At 51.6% G+C, this 22,792-nt stretch overlaps 1 protein-coding gene across 1 annotated transcript; it reads left to right on the forward strand.

The window, feature by feature from the left end:
• Positions 1-2,189: 2,189 nt before the first annotated feature.
• On the forward strand, positions 2,190-21,116 carry ADA (adenosine deaminase). Its single transcript, XM_086760590.1, has 11 exons — positions 2,190-2,228; positions 8,970-9,031; positions 11,890-12,012; positions 12,162-12,305; positions 13,114-13,229; positions 15,469-15,593; positions 17,351-17,422; positions 17,733-17,834; positions 18,457-18,524; positions 18,976-19,105; positions 19,335-21,116. Exons 1-11 carry the CDS (start codon positions 2,193-2,195, stop codon positions 19,434-19,436), a joined length of 1,080 nt encoding a protein of 359 aa, XP_086616716.1. The 5' UTR covers positions 2,190-2,192; the 3' UTR covers positions 19,437-21,116.
• The last annotated feature ends 1,676 nt before the right edge of the window (positions 21,117-22,792 follow it).

A 22,792-nucleotide genomic window follows, 5' to 3' on the forward strand; every position in this document is an offset into this window, starting at 1 on the left:
CTGCAGCGCAGAAAAACCCCATCAAAAAAACCCTTACTGCATCATTCCCAGTCGCTGTGGCCAGTTCAGCTCCATTTGCCTCTTTCTGACCTTTACTAACAACTCTTCTCCCAGCAGAAAATTACCAACGTGCCATTTTTTTTTTTACCTTGTAATTTCCTTTAATCTCAAATAAAGGCTTTAAGTGACCTCTGTCCTCCCAGTGTAGAGGACTTATTGAGCAAGGCTGTGCCCACAAAAGACCATTAGAAAGCACCATGTATTCACACTGGGACCATTTATGCTACAGGTGCTTTGAACCAGAAGTCAGACCTCAAATATGTGATGCTGTGGGACATTCTCCAGGCAAAATACATGTTTTTTTTTCAAGTGGCTGCTCAAAAAAAAGCCTGTGGTGTGAATGGGAAATGGTCCAGGTGAGCCAGAGCTCACCTCGCCCAGGAACAGTTTCACACCCAGTTGCTAATTTGCACTTGCAAGCATTTTATTTCTGCCCCCTGGGCACACCCAGGGGAGTTTTACTGGAATTCAGCTCTTGCAAAGCTTTGGGAGCTTGGAAAATCTCACCTTTTGATGGCTTCAGAAATCATGCTGCTTATTGCTGCTGGTTTCCCACGAGCCTGGTGTAGCCCTGCTCCATCCCACAGGCTCCTGAAAGCCCTGAGCGGTGCTGGTCCCATGCTTGGCAGCCAACAGTTACTTTCCCGTGCCAGTCACTGTTTTGTAAAGAATATTTTTGCTAGTTAACTGTGGCTAATGTGCTTTCATCTCTACAGTAGGGATGCAGCCAGAGCACCTCTGAAAGGTGGTGCTTAATAAAAGAGAACATGTTGATGAACTTTTCTCCCCAGCCAAGCCCCGTGCTTTTCCCACGGGCTCCACTGCAGTGCACATATCCAAAGACCTCAGGATCTGAGCTGAAAAACTGCTATTTTCTCAATGCCTGCTTGGCTTTGGGGCAGAAATTCCATCACTGCTCTCATGGCAAAGCTGGAGAGGAGTGACAAGGGACACTGATGACATTTCCCCGTGGAGCATGTCCAGCATTCACTAAGCAGCGCCTAGCGCCAGTTTGCAGTCCTTGCTTTCAGGGCCACTCGCTCCCCGTTTCACATCACCTTGCTGGGGTGACAGCGTGGCTGTGACAACACAGGGCTGGAGGAGCACCCAGCCCTCCCCGTCCGTGTGCACAGGGCTCCACCATAGCTAATCCCCTGCCGCCAGCTTCCACAAACAGTGTCCCTCTGGTGTAAACACAGCTGGGGAAGGAGAAGAGAAAACTTTATTTTCCAACCATTCATGGTAGCGCTCGTGCCTGCAGCCCCAAATGCTTTCTCTGCTTATGCACCAGAGCGAGTACTAATAGTATTTTCCATTGATAGGGTGGTTTCATCTCCAGGGGTCCCTGCAGCCCTGGCCTCCCCTGGGCAGGTGAGCTCCAGCCATGGAGTCCCCGGCTGTGCAGTGATTTTGGAAGCATCACCTGCCTGCTCAGTGCTCTCCAGGCAGCTTGGATCTCCTCTCACCCAGGGCTGCATGAGAAGCCAAGGGCTGGTCCTCAGAGCTCACAATGGGCAGTGGTTCCATCTTGTAGATTTCCCTTTACCTAAATGGGTGCGACTCTGCGGGAGCTTCAAGACCAGAGCAGCTGAGAGCTCTGCTTTCTCCCAGTACCACAGAAGCCACGCTTGATGGGGAGGAGCTGGACTTTTTGCCCTCAAGGATGCAGGCTGCCATGTGCATCACCTATGGGACAGGAAGGTAGGAGGCAGAAGAGCGGAGTAAAACATCATTAGGTTTTGTGAAATACGAAATGAAACGCTGAGCATGAGCCTGCCGGAGCTGAAAGCGGGTGTTGGACGGACCAAACATGTCCAGGGAGCCACTGGACAAAACACGAGCGACACCAAGCAGCAGCTCTGTGAACAGGAGAGGAGGTGAGAGGTGGTCGCTCCTCAGCTGAGCGGTTAAATCCTTTTTAGGTTAAATAAATAAATATATATATATATACACACATATATTTCCATTGGCTTAAGCTTGCGACCAAAGCAGCCCTGCCCCCCGGGACGCGCGGTGCTCGGCGCGGCGCGGGGCGCGGGGCGCGGGGCGGGGCCGGCAGGGGGCGGGCGAGCCGGGCGGGGCGGGGCGGGCGGCGGGCGCGGGGCGGCGGAGGCGGCGGCAGCGGAGGCAGCATGGAGCGGGGGCTCTGCGTCTTCGGGGACCCCAAGGTGAGGTGGCGGCGGGGCTCCGGCGTTGCCGGGATCGGGACCGAGACCGAGGTGCCGTGCACCAGGGCTGGGAACGGGGACCTGCACCAGGTCATGCACCGGGGCTGAAGTGCTGTGCACCGGGAACCGGGAGCGGAACGGGGAGTGGGAGTGGGAATGGGGACCTGCACCTGGGCTGAGGTATTGTGTACGGGGGCTGGGAACCGGAACCGTGCACCGGGGTTGAGAACCGGGACCGAGAACAGGGACCACGCACCGGCGGCAGGAGCTGGGGCATGCACGGGGGCTGAGGTGTCGTGCACCGGGGGTGGGCACCGGGACACGCACCGGGGGTGGGCGCGGCGGCCGAGCCCTGAGGCTGTGCCCTGGGGTCTCGCCCGGTGGCTCCAGCCCGGCTCCGCGCTGCCCGGCCCGCTGGTCCCCGCGGGAGCTGCCCCGCGTGTCCCCGCCGTCCCGCACACCGGAGCGGTGCGGGCCCAGCCCCCCGCCCCGGGCTGGAGGTGCTGGGAGCCGGGCTGGGGACGGGGTGAGCCCGGCAGGGTCCGGCACTCCAGCCATCGCCTTGGTCTGCTAAAACAAACGTTTTCTCGTTTTGTTTTGTTTTGTTTGTTGGTTTATTTTCTTTGGGGAGTTGGTTTTGGTGTTTTGTGGTTTGTTTGTTTGGTTTTTTTTTCTCTTAAACACTTAGTTCAGCTATTCCTCAGATACCCGTGATACCACCTTGGCCGCTGCTGTCAGAGGGTGCTCCCGTCTTTCGCTCTCGCCATGCGCTGTGTAAATACGTCTCAAGCAGGACCATACAGTACCGCGTTTATTAATCAGATTTTAGAAGGTAGAGAAGGGAGAAGATGAAACGGATGTGGTTGGCGATAATCCCGTATCTGATGGCAGAGCTGTGCCGTTTCTGCAGGACAGCTCAGCTGTCGGATGTGGTCTGGGTGAGCTGGCGCACCAGGAGCAGGTTTTCCCTGCCTGGCTGCCTTTGGGCTCTGGCCCTCCCTGCCAGGAGGGGTAGGGCTCTTGGCGGGCAGCGAGGGGCCGGGGCAGAGGAAGACTGAGAAAAGTGATGTGGGAGTCGTGGTGGTCCCGCTCTGGGAGAACCTAAGGGGTGGCAACTGCAAGCAGCTTCCCTGGGGGAGAAAATTGCCTCCAAACAAAAACCCCAGAGGGTTTTTTTTTGCCACTCTTTGCATCTCCTACCACTCCTAAACCATTTATTTCTCAGTTTGAGCTCACACCAGAAATGTCTAGCATTCTTGGAAAAGCCTGCGTGGATGGCTCTGATTCGTGCCCATTCCATCACTGCGTGAGGCGTCCCCCTCAGGGACGGTGACCCATGCAATAACAGGCAAACCTTGATACTGAAATCTGGGGAGCGTTGACACCTGCTGATGGGTAAAGCCTTTTAAGGCTACTTCAATTGTGGGAGATATTGGCATTTCATCAGCTCCACCAAGAACAAAAGCTGTTGGTTCACCCCATGATTGGTGATTGATTCAACAGCCACGCCGTCACTTTCAGCTGAGAGAAACAAGTTCAGTTCTTTCACTTGTGCTTCTTCCTACTTTTCCAGTGCATGAGAGAGTGGGATGGCAAAGAGAGAGACCTAGGAAAAACCATGCGGGGTTTGACCGCTAAGATCAGGCTTCTGTTGTCTGGTTGCCGTCAATTATGAGACTGGTTTTCCTGAGTCAGGCAGTCCCTTTCAGTCCCGTGAACCTGCTAAGTCAGGCTTGGGGGAAAAAAAAAAAGGGTCTGAAGTCAGTTAATGAGCCCTATTCATTCCCCTGGACCCTCTGCCATTGGGAGCGATCAGTTTTGTGTTTTAGAGATGTTTCTGGTAACCGGAGCAGCTTCGAGCCCCGGTTGAACATGGGGCCGGGGCTGCCTTCATGTTTTTCGGGAACTCACTGACTCCCAGCAGCAGATGAACGGGGAGCTGCTGGAGGGCGACTTTGAACCCTGCTTATTGTGGGCCATAAAAGAGCAGAAAAGACTGCAGTTCCTTGGAGGCCAACCATCAGCCTCTTGAGTGGGCGTCCTGCCCCGCTCCCAGTAACACTGCAGCCTCCCCCTGCCTGGGAGACCTGTCCGTCTGTGCCGAGCTGGCAGTACGGGTGTTTGCCTTGGGTGCAAAACTTAAAAAAAAAAAAAAAAAAATTAAAAAACATGATCCTTGTTTTGGGGAGTGGAAGTGCACAGGAGTGTGCTGAGGATGATGTTTTCTTCAGGTCATCTACTTGTCATGCACAACCTGACCCTTGATTGTCTTGGCACGGGTCAAAGCCTGGTGCTGCCAAGGCCATGCTGAACTCGACCATGCCTTACGCTGTGATGTGTGTACTCGTTCCTTTGTTAGCACAGTGCAGGCATGCTCTCAAACAGCCTTCCCGCTTCCCCGTGTCAAACGTGATGGCTGGGTGCTGCACAGTGCAAGGGCTCTGTTGATCGCTCCAAAGCGTTGCCTCCTCCCAGCCACGCGCAGGTGCGAGATCTGCGATGGCTGAGGGAGGGAAGTGGCCCTGCTTCCCGGTGGGAGCCATCCCTGCAGGAGAGTGATGCACAGCCACTGTCACCTCTTAACAGCACCAGGAGCCTTGTGCGGAGATGGGTGGAGGTTGAGGAAGGAGGTTGAGGGAGGAATGGCACTAAAGGCTGCTCCTCATGGATCATCCTCCTCCTCAGTCACCAAACCCACGTATCATGTGAATGCTTCTCTAGAAAGCACAAATAAGTCTTGCAGTGGAGCGGTGTGTCATGTGGGTCTTGTAGTCTCCCACGTTTCTCTTTTGAAGGCTCCAGCCTTAAAGGTTATGGCAAGTTCATCTCCAAAAGGCGTTTGTGGGTGTCTTCAGGCTTGAGGATAATCCTGTGCCTCTTTCCACTTCACATCCCTCATGACCCGCTCTCACCTCTTGCTTCTGAATGAGTGTTGTGGTGAGTTTACGATGAGGACAACTTCTCTCCCGACAGCGCGCTTTCATAAAACCGGTCTTTGGAGAGCACAGTTCATTCTTCTTGCAGCGGTTGGTGTTCATCCTATCTCTTGTTGAATTTTGCTCTCTATTACATTTTTCTGCCACGTGTATGTAACAATTGACAAACAACAGCTGCAATTACTCTGTTGTTCGGGAGATCAATAGAGTGAACTTTAAATTATCACCTTTCAATGTGCTGATAAATAATCCTGGGCAAAGTCACTGCTAAGGGCTTTAAAATGATGCAACTTCAGCGGCTGCCGGGATTATGTATTAACATCTGCTGGAAACCACCAAAATGAAAGGTGAGGTTGGTGTTACTTTTACCATGGTGAGAGGGTTGACTTTATTCATTGTATATATTTTTAAAAAGACCCTAAAGCCACCTAATACAGAAATTTCCTCAAATGCAGTAGCTTGGATGGTACTTTTTATGCCATGTAATAGGCGAACCAAGCAGTTAACTGCTGTGTCATGGTCCGCTGAGCAAACCGTAGAGTAAGAGAGAAATTCTGTTGGTTTTACTGTAGCTGGAAATACTTTGAATGTTTGGTTAACTTTTTCCTAATTAACTTTTTCTTAATTTCACTAAATTAAAAATGATCAGGCTTGATCTTTGAACGGAACATATTGGTTTGAAGTACCTCATTTTCTGTTTGAATCTATTCTTGAAGCTTGTTAAATTTCAAACAAACCATTACAGTATTTTCAGAATAGAAAAGTCAACCCAGAGCCGCTAAAACTTCTCTTTTTTTTTTTTTTTTTTTTTTTAAGCTGAACCAACTTGCTGATATCTGCACTAACGAGTCACGTGCTGTGCTTGAGTGAAAACTTTTTTTGCATAAAAATAGAAAACGCTCAGTTTGCTCTGACAGCCTTGCTGGGGGTTGTCTGTGCTGAGGACGCACAATTTATGGCCAGTTACAGCCGTTGGGACTCATCCCTCTGGCTTTGGACCTCTCTTCAGTAAGACTGAGAGGTTTCATTGAATTGCACTAAGGTTTTTTGATGGGATCCTGGACCAAGTGTCAAGATCCCTATTTAATCAGTGTGCACAGGCTTCCTCTCCAAATAAACTGGAGGGCTTGAGGTGGGAGACCATGTGTGTGCCAAGGAGTGGAGCCCTGGAAGAGGCGCTGGGCTCCTGCGTTCACCTTATTTCTGTGTGCTCAGGCATCGTCTCCTGGAGCCACAGTTCAGAGAAAACTCTTTCATCTTTATCTGGGTACTTTCCTTGACTTAAAGCAAGGTCACCCACTTGTATCTGGAAAAGTCTTGCGCTTTGTTTGCCCAAAACAAACATGCAGGAAGAGAGCTGCAGTGTAATCGGCAGTGAGCAGCCTCCCAGGGACCTGGAAACCTGCGGGCTTTGCAAGCAAGGCGAGTGGTTGTGCCTCTGGTGATTGCATCCTTATCTGGGGTGGAGACCCTTGTAGACACACCTTTACTTCTTCACTTGAATGTCCTTTGGTCATCTAAATAGCCTAGATTAGCTCCCAGCTGCAGAAAACAACTTCCTCAGGCACTGATCTTGAGGAACTCCAAGAAGTTCTGAGTAGCATTGCACAAGAGTTTTAGCACTTCGTTTACGTCTCTCCCAACCTAGAGGAATGCATGGCAATGGAGGAAGAACCTGTTGCTGGTGTTGGAGAGGAATCCACTGCTTTACAAGGGTGTCACCTGCAGCAGCGGCAGAAGGAGGTGGCTTGCATGGGTGAAGGACACCACTGAATTTGCTCTCTCATTGATGGAAGTGTCACTTTGGGATGTTCTTGCAGGAAATGGTTGAGAAACGTTTGGAATGAGAAGATGCCAGCAGGTTTGGGTTGTTTGGTTTTTATGTCCAGCATGAGCAAGTTTCAAGCCTGTGACTCCATTGGAAGGTCACAAGGGCTGTTTAAAACCTGAAGGAATGGAGTTTACATGGTTTTGAAATAGGGATCAGAGCTCAATGGAAAATGTGCCAGGTGTCCACATCTGGCGATGCAGATCATGTCTGTTATTTTTTCTCCTGCTTCTCGGGACATTTAGTTCTCACAAGCAGGATTGTGTAACTCGAGGTGGGGGAAAAGATCAGGTTTTGCCCTTTTAAAATCTTCGTTCAGATCATGCCTTAAGGGTAGGAGAACTGACAGGGGTATCTTTTTACAACCTGCTATCAGAGGTGTCAGGGGGACATTCATGACCCCTGGGCCAGCTGATTGCAATGGTGCAGGTGCAGGATCAGCAGCTTGAGCTGCCCTGAGCCTGGCACCTGCATTTTGCATCCCACCGGCATGCGCTTCAGCAGCAGCTTCGTGGCTGTCCTGTGTAGGTAGCCTGAACCTGAGCACTGTCCTGGCAACGCTGTCCTTTTGCAGCAGAAGCGGTCAATGAAAACCCCGGCCGTGGGTCAGAAGACGGGTGTCTGCCTGCACGGCCGCTGTCTAGGGCTGTGGGAGGAGGTGGGGATGGGAACGAACTCATGGGCATCCGTGCTGGTCCCAGAGATGGGCACTGCCAGCGCCGCGCCGGGAGCCAGGCCAGCGGCACTGAGCTTACGTCAGCTGCTTGGAGATGCTTCAGAGGAGGGCGAAAGGATCTAGAGGTGGACGATTAACGCATTGCCCTGCTTGTAGGGACCGCTTACTCATTTTTCTTCCACCTCTTTATAGTTACTGTTTGATACGTACTCTTGACGCCAGAGTGTTCGTGAGTTTTAATTAGTAACCCTGGGTGGTTTAGTTATCCCTGCAGATATCCAGTCCTCTTCTGAATCCTGTTTGATTCTTACCCTCAGCATCCTGCAGGAAAATTTGCACAATGTCATAACTAACAAGAACTTTGTGTATTAAGTCGCTGCTCTACAGTTTCATTAAAAATAAAATGAAATTAAATATGTATTTTGTAGGCTATTCCTTTGCTTAAAAGAAAACAGTTCTGGAAATAGGAAGATCTAGCTGAAACATTTTGCAGCTGATGTTTTCCTTCCCAATTTGTCTTCCAAATTACATTTATCATGTTCCTTCAGAAGTCCCAGCTGCCGGATGGAAAAAGCTTGCTTTTGCTCTTCTGGGGCTCTTTCTTCAAAATTCATTGTTTCAGCAATAATTGGGCAACAGGGCTTCAGAGTGAAGGGATCTGAGTTGCTGTCCCGTTTTGAATGAGGCAAAATTTAAGTGTTTTGTTTTGAAACCAGCTTGTTAGCTCTATGGGGCAGCTCTTGTTCTTTTTATTTCTCACAGCATCTTGTATCATAGGACTGACTCCGTGTGCAGGATTAGAAAGCTGGTCAGCTCTGAGAATAGCAAGTAATTGACAGTGTACCGGGAGCTGATTCTTGGAAATGAAGTCAAAGTTTTTGTGTAATGGCTCTTAGCAAATGGATTGATGCTCGGGTGTCTGAATTCAAGAAGGAGCAAGCTGGGAAGTGAAGGTGTTTGGGGTTCGTTTTTTTTGCTCTTCCTGAAATCCAGACCATGCAAGCTAAGAGAGAAGAGCCTGTTGCAGGGCATTCCTGAAAACTGCTGGAAAATGAATAAATTTCTCAAGATCCATTAAATGTGTCAGCAGCAGCAGCAATAAGAAAATATTTAGACAATACTTAGATATTGAAAAATAAACTTTGTAGTGAGGGTGTTTAAAAAATGTTTTTGTGCTTTCTTGTTGTGACTTTGTCCCTGTACTGGCTGCGTTTACACCCGGGTTAGCGCCAGCTGCTTGTCTCTAAACTTCTGCTGCGGCTTTCAGAGTGCCTCACCAATTTCTCTTTATCTTATTGCAGGTCGAGCTTCACGTCCACCTGGATGGAGCCATTAGACCAGAGACAATCTTGCACTTTGGCAGGTGAGTTGCGAGGGGAAGAAAGCTCTGGGAGCTTCAGTTCAAAACTGTCATCCCTTCTGCCGGCCTGGTTCTTCGACAGAGGAGCGTGTGCTGGTGAGCCTGGCTGCGCTGGTCCCGTCCCCGCGCAGATGGGTCCTCTGGCTGCATGGCACGAGGACATTGAGCACATCCCAAAAACCAGTGCTGCCGCAGGGCCGCACCGGTAGTGGGAAGGTGAGTCAAGGAGTCGCGCTCCTGTGAGGGTGACCAGGAAAATGCTTGGCAGTGGCTTAGAGAGAGGTTGTTCCAGTGACAGAGCCCACGCGCCGCTTCTTGCTCCAGCGCAGCTGGTGTGGGAAGAGCCAGGGTGAATGATAAACGGGTGTGAGGGCCTGGCTCCGTGATCTTAAGCAAAATGAGACTTCTTCCAGCTGTCACTGTTCAAAAAGCTAATGGAGACTGGCAGGTACCATCAGATCGAGAAAACAGCAGACTTAAAGATTTCAGGAACTGGCTCTTGGGCACAACTGGTCCCTCAGGGAGGAAATCAGTTCTGAGGAGGATGGGAGGTGGTTCTGGCATCCTGTGAGCGCAGCAGACGCTAAGGCAGTGCAATCCTAGGGGGAAGTATTCTTCCAAAAGTAGCTTTTTCAGCAGGGAGTGGCGATACATTTTGCACTGCGGCCAGAGTAAGGAGGGTGGATCAGAGGTGCCCACCTTGTTCGTTGCAGGACGTTGGCATGGTGAGCTGCGGCAGGGTGAGCTGGCTCTGCCCGTGGCTGCTGGGCTGCAGGGCTGGAATACCAGTCCCCACGAATGGAGGAGTCGGTGCTGACTCCTCGGCGTCCCTCTGCCAGCGAAGGGAAAATGCCGGTGTAGTCCCCCAGGAGGGTCCTAGGAGCCATGAATCCCAGGAGGCACCAGCCATTTGAGGATCCTCTGCTTCTCTCTTGCTCAGGGCAGAAACCTTGGTTGCCCGAGTGTGTGCTGAGTTCCCTCTTATTTTTAAACAGCCCTGGCATCCCCCAGTGCTGCCAGTCCTCGGGTGGAGCAAGGCTGTGCTATTCGTGGGCTCTAAAACCAGCGCTCACCCAAATGTACAGCAACAGGGCGGTGCAGGAGGCTGAAGGGGACTGCCTTAGTGACCTCCCCCTGGACACAGAAAGCTGCTTGTGGTCTATTTTTAAAGGTAAAGAGCTGGAAATAAATTTGCCAGGTGGTGGCTGACTACATCTAAAGAACCCGAAGCTCCTGGGATGCACAAGCTCCCTTGGGCAGTGGCTGTACTCGTCTGTTTTTAAAAACTTTGGCTCCAATTCTGTCAGGTCTGAGTCAGGCTTTGCATCCCCAACCTGCCCAGCCAAAGGGTTTAGAGCTGTGGCAGACCCTCCGTGGGGTCCTCTCCACAGTGGGACGGTGCGCATGGTGCTGGAGGTGGCTCTGGGCAGGATGCCGAGGTGCCAGCGGGCGTCAGAGCTTTCCCCTGGGGCAGCTTTGCTCTGGGAAGGTTCCCGGCTACCGGGCAGGTTGGATGGGGCAGCAGCAGCTCCCAAAGCCATGCCAGGAAGATCCACCAGACCTCCTCAGCTGGAGACCTGACTCCCATATTTCTGCACTGCGGATTGCCCCAAAGCACTGTCGTGGAGGCAATCCTTTGGAAAGCCCATGGAGAAGGTCAGGGAAGTGGCTTTGCTGTAGGAAACTTTCCCTGGGCAGGTGGGTGAAGACGCGGGCCGGTTCCTGGAGCAGAGATCAATGTGTTAGTGCTGCGGAAAGGGCAAGACGGGGAGGAAAGCCGATGCCTTGGCAGTGATGAACGTCCCCTGCTGAGCACCAGCAACTTAATCTGTGCAGATCGCTTGTGAAGGCTGTGCGTGGGGCTGGGTTCCTTCCTGCCGGAGCAGGGAATGAGCAATGTTTATGGAGCCCAGGAGCTGGGTGCTTTGGGCCACTTCCCTGTGGATTGCTCATTGGGACGGCTGCTGGCGTCAGGAGGCTGAAGCTGTCTTTGGTGTTTTGTCTTGATTAGCAGGGAGATCCATCAATCGGCTGTAATTCCTCGTGGCAGGAGAGAGGATTAAAACCAAATGTCTAGTTATTATTCCTAATTTAGGTTGGCACGCATGGGCAGAGCGACAGCCTGTGGGGTGGGGGTGGTGAAGCCTGACCAGGCAGTGTGCAGCAGGGGCTCACAGCCCCTTCGAGCATGGCTGTCACCACACCGGGGACACTGGGTGCTCCAGGGCCAAGCGGCCTCTTCCCTCTTGGAAGAGTTTAGGTGGGCTTTACCATCTCCACCCCTTCTGTGAGAGCAGTTGTTGGGACTGCTGTTTGCTCCTGCTGGGAGGTGACCCCATCAGGGAAGGTGCCACCATGACGTTAAGGTGGGGACTCAGCTCGCTCGCGGGAGCTGTCGGCATTAAACCCCCGAGCACGACACTTCTGCAGGCGTGATCCTGGGCCTGGGAGCGTCTCCATGGTTTGTTAAGCCTTTGAGCCGTGCATAAGTGGAAATTAACTTTTCTAAAGAATTTTGGCAATTCTGCCGCTAGGACTAGGAGGTGCCAAGAAATAATCCAGAGCCCCTTTAGCCAGGGCTCCTTCTTAAGCTTAAAATGAGCTGTGGCTGTGTTCCTGCCAGGTCAGTCTGGGCTTGTATTTCGATTTGTTTGTGCTGTGCCTGTGTTTTGGATTGCCTTCTTCCCTGCTGAGACTCAGGGCTGCATCTGCAGGGAGATTTTGGAAGGACAACGTGTGCCATATCTTTTCTGTGAAGAAGTGGAGGTTCACGCTGCCAGCTTGGGTTGCGACTGCTGTATGACATGGACTAATTAAAAATGCAATACCCTTCCCAGTCAATAATGTGGCTTCATTTCCAGGAAAAGAGGAGTTCCTCTCCCCGGCAGCACTGTTGATGACCTCCTGAAGCATGTCAGCTACAAAACACCTCTGACACTTACCCAATTTCTAGAGAAGTTTAACCACTACATGCCTGCCATTGCGTAAGTACCCCGCTTTTTGCTTCTGCCCCGTCAACCCTTGGCGTGACCCCTTGGCTGACCTTGCTTGGCCTTGGAGGTCACCTTGCCCATCCCCAGTGTGCCCTAAGGGTGACGAGTCTCAGTGATGGGTCCCACTGCCATCCCTTCAGGGGTGACCGTGAGGCGGTGAGGAGGATCGCCTATGAGCTGGTGGAAACGAAAGCGAAAGAAGGTGTCATCTACGTGGAAGTCCGGTACAGCCCTCACCTCCTGGCCAACTGCCGCGTGGATCCCATTCCCTGGGGCCAAACCGAGTGAGTCATCCCGCCGTGCCTGGCATGGCCCAGGCCACTCAGCCAGCGTGTGTTCACAGTCTGGTCTAACCAAACCTTCTCTCTCCTCCAACGCAGCGAGCACCAGCATGCTTCCACCTCTCTTTCCCATCGACAGGATTTTTCCTTCCATAATATGTCTGCCTGCTGCCAGGTGTTAACGTCCCGTGCTTTGGGCATCTAGTTCTGCATGTGCAGGGCAGCTGTGTTTGGGTTTCTGGCTGGAGCCAGTCTCTGTGTGACGGAAGGCAGCGTTCGGATCTGGATTGCTTGCCTGCAAAATAGGAATTTGAGCTGGCAGAGATGGTGGGCAATGTTGGAGGAGGCTGGCGATCCGGTCTTTTTTTACATGTCATCCCTGCTGTGATGTGTGCCTCTGATTAAATCAGTGCTGGGCTCTGATGTGCTATGACAGGCGTTGAGCCCCCGTGCTCGTCCCTGCCCGTCTGCGGGCAGTTGTGTGCCCTGATGAGATGCTCTGGCAAAGAGCGGGTTCCTCTGCTTGGGCAGAACTGGCATCCAGTTCCCTGAGGCTTTTCTAAATCTTACTGTCATCTCTGCATGCTTTTGTGCCCAACACATGTAGATCAGGGCATGGCACGGGTGTAAAAGGTGCTCTTCAGCTCTGGGTGGTCTCGTCGGGCTCCTCTGGATGTTAAGGCGAGTGGGACCCCGGGCAGCCTGGGTTTTGCGTGGGGTGTCCCGTGGGGAGGCTGGGCTGGACCTGCGGCTCCTGCCCGCTTCCCTGGCAGGTGTCCAGCCTCTCGCTGACGGCTTCTCTTCCCTGCAGGGGAGACCTCACTCCAGACGAAGTCGTTAACCTCGTAAATCAGGGACTGCAGGATGGAGAAAGGGATTTCCGCATCAAAGCCAGGTCTATTCTATGCTGCATGCGCCATATGCCAAGTAATGTATTGCAGCTCCCCTGCTGCTCTGCTCCCCTTCCCTGACGCGTGGCGGCGGGTGACGTCCCCTGGGTTCAGGTCCCCACAGAAACGCAGGGAAAGCCCCGTTCTGTGGCCTTGGGTTTGATGAGGGACCAGACAGTGCTGAGAAGGAGTAGTTTTCTTCTTGGTGGAGTCCACTGCCTCCTTCACTCTGGGGAACGGGTCTGCTGGATGTGAGTGAGGGTCTGCGGGTACAACCAGTATCTCAACAGTCTTGCTAGAGAGCAAAATGGGCTCTTCTGTCCTCTCCTGGGGAAGGTACGATTTCTGCTCATACCTTGCTCCCTGCCCAAAGGCTGGAGCTCTCTGTGGGCCAGCTGAAGCCATTGCCACAGTGAATGCTTGCATCTGACGTGACAAGGTGGTGGGTCTGAGAGCGAATGGTCACAGGAGAACGACCAGACATGAGACCTTACGCTTTCCCTGGTCATGGTCATGCTGCTCCTTCATTAGCCTGGACCATGGGTCAGAAAGAGAATCTGCTGTCTGCAGTCTCTGCTGGTTTAAGCTGAAAACACAAGTAAAATATACTTAAGTGACACTTACAAAATGTTTTTTTTTTATAAAGCCAGCAGCTCTGAACTTCATCGGTAACAGGTGCTGTGACCCAGAATAGGAAGAAACCCAATTTCCCCGTGTTTCATGAGGCTGCTAAGTTCTGTGAGCATCTCCCTCTCGGGAAAGATGCAGTCAGAGCGAGGTTGTATGAGGACAGCTGCTCTGTGTGAAGGCTTTGTTGCTAATATCTCCGTATCTCACAACAGTTTTACGTAGGCTTAGTAGGGTAGATGGTGGAAAGATTTTTTTTTGCTAATGAGTACATTTGTGTCTAGAAATGTGAAAAATTATATTCTTGGAATCTGGGAGATTTAAGAGTGTTTTTTTTTTTTCTTGTCTGCACAACCAACATCAAACAATACTTCAAAAACTTGACCCTTAAATTTCTGGTTTCTAGGAAGACAGCTTTTTTCTTTGTAGAAACTGGAAAACTTGAGGCAGTGCCACTCTGGTCTGCAGTTACAGTCCTTGCCAGCACACAAGTGGCAAACACAGAAGGTGGCAGGAGCACCCGAGGGCACGTGCAGGAGGGATTGCTCCTGCAAACAACTACGTTGGCATCCTCATGCCTCTGTCCCAGGGCACCAACTCTTACCCAGAGCCAGTGACGGGCTTGATGCAAGAGTCTTTAGTGCTGCGTTCGGGATGTGCTGCACAGTGAGAAGCGATCCCTGTAATTTATGAAGTGTTGAGAGAAAGGCAGAGATGCCAGCCAGAACCAGCTCATATTAAACTTGTTAATCAAATAATGGCTCTAATCTGGTGAGTTGGAAACTGGTGAAAAAAAAAAAGAAGATGAAGTTGCACTAGTTTTCTTACGTGTTCGTATGATTTTGAGATTGTACATGTGCAGCAGGGGCCTGTTGATGATTAACACTATGGTTTATCTCTCTCTTGGCCTTTTTGCTAAGGATAAGGGCTGGATGAGCTAGAAGATAACTCTGAAGTAGTTGGTGGTCATTTGTTACTCTCTTACTGATGCTAAAAAGATAAAACTTTGCAAGTGTTAAAGGTCACCTTCTAGGAGGCTGACCAGCTCCTTTCCCCAGGAGCAGCATCCATCATCTTGCCTGGGGGAGTTGAGGATGCTCTGCAGCAGGGCAGGGCTGTACACAGGCCCCCAGAGATCCCTCCCAGCCCCAACTCTTCCATGAGACCAAACCTCCAACGGGCTCGTTCCTCCCTTTCCGCCCCTCGCCCAGCCTGGGATGGAGTGAAAGCTCAGGAGTGGGTTGAAGAATTTCTCCCATGCACCAGGTTGCAGCGCCTGGTCAGCTGCAGCAATCACCACTGTGTTTGGAGGGTTTTTTCTTTTTTTCTTTTTTTTTTCTTTCTTTTTTTTTTTTTTTTCCTCTGCTCGAAGTGAGCAGAAAAACATGATGAGAGCAGTTCTATAGCTGGTAAATGCATCTGATTGCCCTTTCATTTACAATACACTATAATCAGTTGGCAGCTTTTATTTGCCTGAAGATGGCAGACTTCCTAGGAGTTTGTTAGCTTTCTCAAGTGTCAAATTTTAGAAAAGACCAAAGAAAATAGCTCTAACCTTCCAGTTATGTGACGGGGATTTGTTTAGAAAAATGCTGAAGGTGTAACTCTGACCAGTGCTTTCTCCTGACCCCTGGCGCTGTCTCTTCCAGGCTGGTCTCCAGAGGTGGTGGAGCTCTGCAAGAAGTATCGGAACAACTCTGTGGTGGCCATCGACCTGGCTGGGGATGAGTCTCTGAAGGTGGAGAATTCCTCCGAGCATAAGAAGGCTTACGAGGTTTGTTTAATTAGCTTCTTAAAAGAAATTATGAGAAAAAAACATATATTGAGGGAGTGCATGAGGGGACATGCAGTTTGTTAGTCAGACTGTAGACATCTGGGACAGCTTAAAAATTCATTGCAGCTATTAAAAACATTCTGATAAATGGTGAAAGTATTTGTTTACATTTCCTAAATGATTAATGGCAGGCATCTTTGCTTAAGCATGGCCTTAGAGCTGCAGCTCAGCACGCTACCCTGTACCACTGAGCGCAACGTGAGAACTGTGGTTTGCAAGCGACGCTCAGGGCTGAAACAACGCGGGGTTTTCTTGGGGTCTTCGCCCCCATCAGCAGGAAAAGAGCAGATAGCAGCGAAAATTTGACTGTGGCTGCTGGCTGCAGAGGAGCACTGGGGTGGAAGTGTACAACCAAGCATCTCAGGACCATGGTGCCCAAGGAGGCAGAAAACCTTGGAGGAGTAGCCAAGGGCAGCACCGTGTGTCCTTGGACAGTTGGGTTGAAAAAAAGGATTAAGCCACTCCAGGATAGATATGCCCATGGATCGACGCTAGATACAAGCTCCTTCCTGGATGCAGTGGATGGGGGGGCTCAGGCTGCAGTGGCCAGAAGGGTTATTGGGGAATTCCTGGTGCATGTGGTGTTCCTGACCCCTCTGCTTGTGTCTCCGGCTCCTGTTGGGACAGTTAGGGATGCCTGTCATGGGAGTGGGGGAACAAGAGTTTCTGGTTTGTCTTCATCCCTTGTAGAAACAAGTGGAAAATCTCAGAGCTGGTGTGAGTCTGTCTCTCTTCTTGGTTGGATCCTTTGGCCACAGAGATTTTGTTGTTTTAAAAAGTGTAAAAAAAGACATAAGCTGTTTGGGAAAAATCAACGCTCACTCACGTGTAGGGAGCACCGAGTGCCTTTCAGGTTGATGCATGCAGGGCTCTTCTGTAGACGTCCCAGGCAGAGCTTGGCCTGACCTTTCCTGGGCCTGGGTGTGCAGCACGTGAGGAGCTGAAAATTAAGTAACTGAAAAAAAAATAACGAGTGAAAAGCCCTGAAGGAATGCCTTGGAAGAGCGTCTGCTGCGAGACGGGGCTTGCAGCCTGCCTGCCGCCGCCGGCTGGGTGGCCCTCCTCCAGAGAGGCAGGAGCCAGGCTTCTCTGGAGGCTGCGTGGCTTCCCAAAGCTCGGGTGGTCTGTGGCTGCCCTGGCAAGGGTTTTTTTGGGATGGCCATGGAAAGCATCTCAAAATGCCCCCAAAGCAGCCCCCATGGGGTGGGCTGCCTTCGTCCCCAGCCCCTTAGAGGAGTGAGGTGCTCCGTGCCTGAGCATCACTTCATCTCTCCCCTGGGGGCTTTTAAGTTCACCCCCTTGGCTGCAGCCGGCCAAAAAGGCAGAAGCTTCAAAGACAGGAATTGCTGCAGGGTTCATGCAGAAGGGCAAGTGGGTGGAGGAAGGAGAGCTTCGAGACAGAGGAGACAGCGGTGAGCTCACTCGGTATTAAAAAACCCTGGAGGGGTCTGGCTGGGCTCCAGGGGAAGGTAACCAGGCTTTCTAAGTTTCTCTGCAGCGTTACCAGTCTCTTCTCTCGCAGCCTGTGCTGCGGCAGTGAGCGTGCACCTCTCAGGGTGTGGGGCTCAGCGTTTGGGGGCTCTGCGTGCAGACCCCCATTGCTCCCACTCACTTGCCCCTGAGAGCAGTGCCAGCACAGGAATTTGCTGACCTTGCTGCGGGTGATGGGACAGCAGCTTCCCTCTCTTGCTTTGCAGGAAGCTGAAAGATGTGGGATTCATCGCACTGTCCACGCTGGGGAGGCCGGGCCGGCTGCCATGATCAAGGAGGTACGAGAAGCTCCTGGCTCGGGTGGGAACAGGAGGGACCAGGGCATCCCAGGGCAGAGAGAGAGGCAGGGGTCGGAAGTGGCCCTGCATCCCCTGCGCAGGGGAGAGAGGAGCCCAACTCCTCTCCATGCTCATAGCAGAGCAAATGTTGGGGACCCAGGCAGAGACCTGACCCTGATGGCTCCAAGAAGGACCGATCTGGAGCTGGCTCAGTGGCATGGGCTGTACCCGTGGTGGGACAGCGATCTCTGGGCAGGTGGGAGCTGAGCTGTGTTTTGACCCTGTACGTGGTTTTTCCCATGCTCTCCAGGCAGTTTATCTCCTGAAGGCCGAGCGCATTGGCCATGGCTACCATGTCCTGGAGGACCCTGAGCTCTACAAGGAGCTCTTGAGAGCAAAGATGCATTTTGAGGTAAGAATGGGTGACAGCCAGGTAGCTGCTATCCGAGTGGAAAGTCAGCCCTCGGCTGAGGGACACGACCCGGCACCCGAGTGCTGACCACGCATGACCCCAGTGCCCAAAGCTCCACAGCAGGAGTGGTGGGGACACCAGGCTGCTTGGAGGGCTTATTCACTGATTTATATATATATCAAGCCTGTGGGCTCCTCCTCCTACAAATCGGGCTGCCGTACCGGAGCCTGTCTGAGTGGAGGGTGGAAGTGCCTGGAAGTTACTGTGCACGGGCAGATTTCCTTGGCTTTTCACCAGAAAGGGTGTATCCAACTAATACACGGGATATATATGTATGTACTTAATGCCAGTGGCTTCATAGCTGTGGTTGACACATAGCAGGTGGCTGACTGGCCATGGGAAATATCCCGCTGGCTCCTGGTGCTGCCATGCAGGCTGTGGGCTCTTGGCACCCGTGTCCTGGGATGTGCACTGGTCCATAGGAGCAGCGCTGAGGGGTGGCTGTGAACAACCCTCTAAACCTGTATCTGGCTTTAGCAGCGTGCTCAGCTATCTGCGTGCGCAGCTGGGGTTCAGATCGGTGTGGCTGATTCTGGTTTTTGTGTTTAACTCCCCCAAACAGGTCTGCCCTTGGTCCAGTTATCTCACTGGAGCATGTCTTCCGGACTTCGGGAAACACCCAGTGGCACAGTAAGACTTCTCAACTATGTGCAACCTTGAATAACCAGGATTTGGGTTGATTGTAGCTGCCTTATTGCTTTACAAAGGTAACGCAGGTCAAACCACGTAGGAAACGTGGTACATCCTTGCCCAGGGGACAGAGGGGCCCACTGCAGCTGGAGGGGTGCGAGGGTCCCCTGGGGAGCCCGTCCTGTCCCTCCTGCCCCTGAGACACGCTGTGCCCTGGCCATGAGCCCTAGTTTGTGGGTGAGAGCTGGGGTTGCTGAACCTCTGGGTGGGAGATGCCCTGCTCCTCGCTGGCCTGGAGAAGCAGCAGGCTCAGCCCTGTGTCTACGTCCAGCAACGCGAGCTGCAGGGACAGCTGCCAGGTCTGTGCTTTTACTGCATTTGACCCTGAGAAGTGCACAACCAGCACCGCATCCGGTGTTCTATCCGCTGGCTCAACGCGATTTCCTTACAGGTTTAGGAAGGATCGAGCTAACTATTCCATAAACACGGATGACCCCCTCATCTTTAACTCCAATATCGACAAGGATTACAGCATAGTGAAGGACTACATGGGCTTCACCGAAGAGGAGTTCAAGAGAGTGGTGAGTCGGCCTCGGCTGGATGCTCTGCTGATGGCCTGAGTACAGCCCAGAACAGCCGCTGCTTTTCTTTATAAGTCGATGAGTGGAAATGAATCTCGGAGTGGAAACTGTACGCCCTCCCTCGCCTGTTGCTGCTGACAGCCAGATGTTTGGATGTGCACAACCACATGTTCATGTCTGGTGTGTCTTAACGTGTGTTCCCCCTTGTGTTCCCCCTCTGCCTCCCCAGAACATCAACGCAGCACAGTCCAGCTTCTTACCTGAGAAAGAAAAGCAGGAGCTGCTGGATACGCTGTATGAAGCCTATGGGATGGTCCCCAACGCCTCATGACCCATCCCTGCCAGCCAGCGTGGAGCGGTGGCCCTTCTTCATTTGTGCTTGACCCTTCTCTGTGCTAGTGGGAGCACCGTGTTGGTCTCTGTTACTGGCACCCCTGTGTAACCCTTACAGTGCTAAGCAGAATCAGGCTATCACATACACCTACACCCCCGTGAACTGTCTCCCAAATGGATATCCAGCTTCCTATCGTGCTGTGGTGCAAGCAGATCAAAACTGCTTTCTGTCCTGCAAATGAGAACAGAAGAACTTCCCTTGCTCTTTTTTTTTCTTTTTTTTTTTCTTTTTTTTTTTTTTTTTTCCTCTTACCCTGCTTTATCCGTCCTGCCCCACTCACCTGCCTGGCCCTTGTCTGCAGTGTGGAAATAACCACCTTTAACTGTGACAGTGGCCTGGGTTAATCTTTGTTTTTCTAGGAAAAAGGTGTGTTAGTGCTGACAGGGAGTCAGCGGGCACTTCAGAGGCGGGCTTTATTCCCATCCGTGCGGGTAGGAGGGTTTGGCTACAGCTGTATTTACCCAGGGCTTGTCTTGTACTAACAAGACTGGAACAAGAACAAGCTGGAAGCTGGTACTCTTGCCTGTGCACGGGTCTGAAGGGCATTTAAAAAAAAAAAGTACAATTTTTTTTTTTTTTTTGCATCCTTTCTTAGATAAGGGCCCCCATGTATGAGGCCTCCCAATGTCACTGCTGCCGAAGCGCACACCTTGAGCTCAGGCTCCAGCTGTGCTCACAGCTGGCCATGACCATACTCACGCATGCATAGGAAGTTGGAGCATATTTTTACCATTTTGGGCCAAAATCTGCCTTCTGGGACTTTTCCCAGTTTTATACTCGTCCTGGAGAATTCCTGTGAACTGCAGTTTGCTCTTCCTCTATCTTTGTTTAGGACTTTGGAAAAAAACATGATTGATTTTAACCGGTCTGCCCTCCTCCTGACTTGACATAATAATCTTTAGGCACTATTAAAACTGAGTAAGTAAATTAATAAGCTAGGGCCCGGTGTCACATATTGACTCCGGTCCACCTGAATTGCTTCTCTCACTCAACCACAACACTGGCTAGAAGTCAGCTCTTCAGTTTGGTGGAGAATTTGTACAGAAATATCCACCAAAATTCCTAAGCCATTTTGGTACATTATAGTATTTTTACTTAGCATGCAATAGAGCCGTGCATCCAGAGAAGAGACCATCATTTTCTCACATGAGTGTGTGGTGTGCTTTAGCATCCCGGGTGTCTGCCACGATGCTTACTCCAAAGATACTGTACCAAAAAGTTGCCTTTGACACGGGGCTGTGGTCGCCCTTACCACGGACGGTGTGCAAGACTGATCCAGTCTCAGCCAGCAGCGACTGCGTGCTGGCAGTATTTCCATTCTTTCTGGACTTCCATATTTGTCTTCTGAGTAAAATACTCATCTCTGAAGTACATGGTGCATATATACACTTCTCTCTATATATAGCTAGATAGATGGATGTGAGAGAGTGAATTTCTTACTTTTATAAAGCAAATAAGGAAGCATCACCTTTGAGATCATGATTGCGGTAAGAACCAGGCTTTTTTGGGTTATTTTTCTCAAAAAATTGTTTCTGAAGAAGAGTTGCTTGTTTGGATTTTGGACAGTTGATTGTTAATCTTGTTTAATAAAATAACAGATTTATATTAAAAAAGAAATCCTCTTGCCTTTCTGTTCAAGGGAAACCGTTAGGAACCATGGTCCGTGGTCCGCAACCTGAGCCATCATAGCCCTGCTAGAGCGCGAGGGTTCTTCGGTAGCTGTGATGGGGCTTTGGCAGCCCGATTCCTGCCTTCTCCTGCTGCCAGGTCGGAGCACTTTGCCAGCCAGAGGGAAGGTACCCCTGCTCCCTTGCTGGACAGGCAAGTTGGATTTATAGATGCAAGTTGTTCCATCCTCATGTGTCCTTTCCCCTTTGTTAATCAAAAGAACGTGCACCTCACCACTAGCAGCAGCAGCACCATCACTGCGTACTCTCACTTTTTCAAATATGTATCAATAATAGTTTACTTTTTTTTTCTTCCCCTGCCTCCTGAGTTTTGCACAGTCGGCTGATGCCCAGAGGCAGGAGCAGTGGAGCCTGGCTGTTGGATGGTGCTGTCGGCTCGGGCAGGGGAGTGTTTGCTGAAAGACTTTCCCATCATTTAGTGCTCGGTTACAGTTTTGGGAGGTCCAAGCATACTCCTATGCCCAACTGAAATGAAGGACTCAGAGAGCATCCGTCTGCTCAGCAAGTTTGGAAGTCAGGATGTGGCAGGATTAAGCCAGTGCCCTTGGTCTTTCAGCACAATCGGCCACGGCAGCTGACCTGGCTCTTTCACTCGTTGGGGGAACCCAATGCCTCTCGCCTGTCCTCTGAGGGTAGCTGGCCAACAGGTCCCTAATCATCTGCCTAGATATAATTCTGGAACAGCTATTTTCTGACCAGGGAGACCTAAGATTAGCTCTTGTTTGACTGCTGGAGGTCTTGCACGGTGCACAGTGCCCCTGCATTGCCTTTCAGCTTGCTTTGTGTGTGTCAGCATGAGCCAAAAATACTGTTCAGTGGTAGTGAGGAGAGCTGGAAATGGGACTTAAAAACCCAACTGTGCTGTCAGCCAAGCCCAGGAGCTACCTGCTGTTTTGCCCTCAAGCGCAGAGGAATGGGAGCAGGCTCTTGGCCGCCGTCCGGGCACAGGGCTGCAATAGTATCCAGGCTGCTCTGGGAGCCGAGCTGGTTTGCAGTTGCCAAAGCAGCAGATGCAGCCACTATCTGGCTGCCAAATCCTCGTTTCCTGTGGGGGCTGAAGCCGTGGACATCTTTGTGTCAGCCCCATGGCCATCGCTTCTCAGAGGCCCACAGACAATTCACCCTCTCTCTGGTAGCCACTTCTCTGCTTATTTACAGCCTTGTTTTCTCTCATAAATCTCAAAATCGTAACATGCAGTTTTTCCCTAGGCTGTCAGTGATGCTTGTCCGTGTGTCACCAGCGGAGAGCATTCCTTGGCCAGCTCTGCCTTGCCCCCACCCTGGCCGTCAATCCCAGCTGGGCTGTAGCTTGCCTTCTGCACCTCTGGCGGGATCGGCTCTGCCTGGGCTGGGTGAAACGCCAGCGATGTCCTCATAGCTCTGTGCGGCAGAGGGAAGACGCCTCTTCCCACCAGCAACTCTTCTGCTGGTGTCTGGGCCACCCCGTCAGGTCCCAAGCCAGCCTTGTGCTGGGTTAGCAACGCAGAGGGGAGCAGCGCTCCCGCGGGCGGATGAAACACCCATGGGAAAAGTGCTGCCTTGCACCAAACCTGGGAAAGTTGGGGCAGACTTTTAGCATTGCCCATGCTCAACTTGACATCTCCT

Source organism: Chlamydotis macqueenii, chromosome 16 (assembly GCF_036417535.1).
Source record: "Chlamydotis macqueenii isolate bChlMac1 chromosome 16, bChlMac1.mat, whole genome shotgun sequence".
Taxonomy (NCBI): Eukaryota; Metazoa; Chordata; class Aves; order Otidiformes; family Otididae; genus Chlamydotis; species Chlamydotis macqueenii.

Excerpts from the sequence above, each read along its gene's own strand:
- ADA (XM_086760590.1), top strand. The coding sequence starts at position 2,193 with ATGGAGCGGGGGCTCTGCGTCTTCGGGGACCCCAAG. Across the intron at positions 12,306-13,113 it reads ATTCCCTGGGGCCAAACCGA|GGGAGACCTCACTCCAGACG; the intron begins GTGAGTCATCCC and ends TCTTCCCTGCAG. Across the intron at positions 17,835-18,456 it reads GAGCAAAGATGCATTTTGAG|GTCTGCCCTTGGTCCAGTTA; the intron begins GTAAGAATGGGT and ends TCCCCCAAACAG.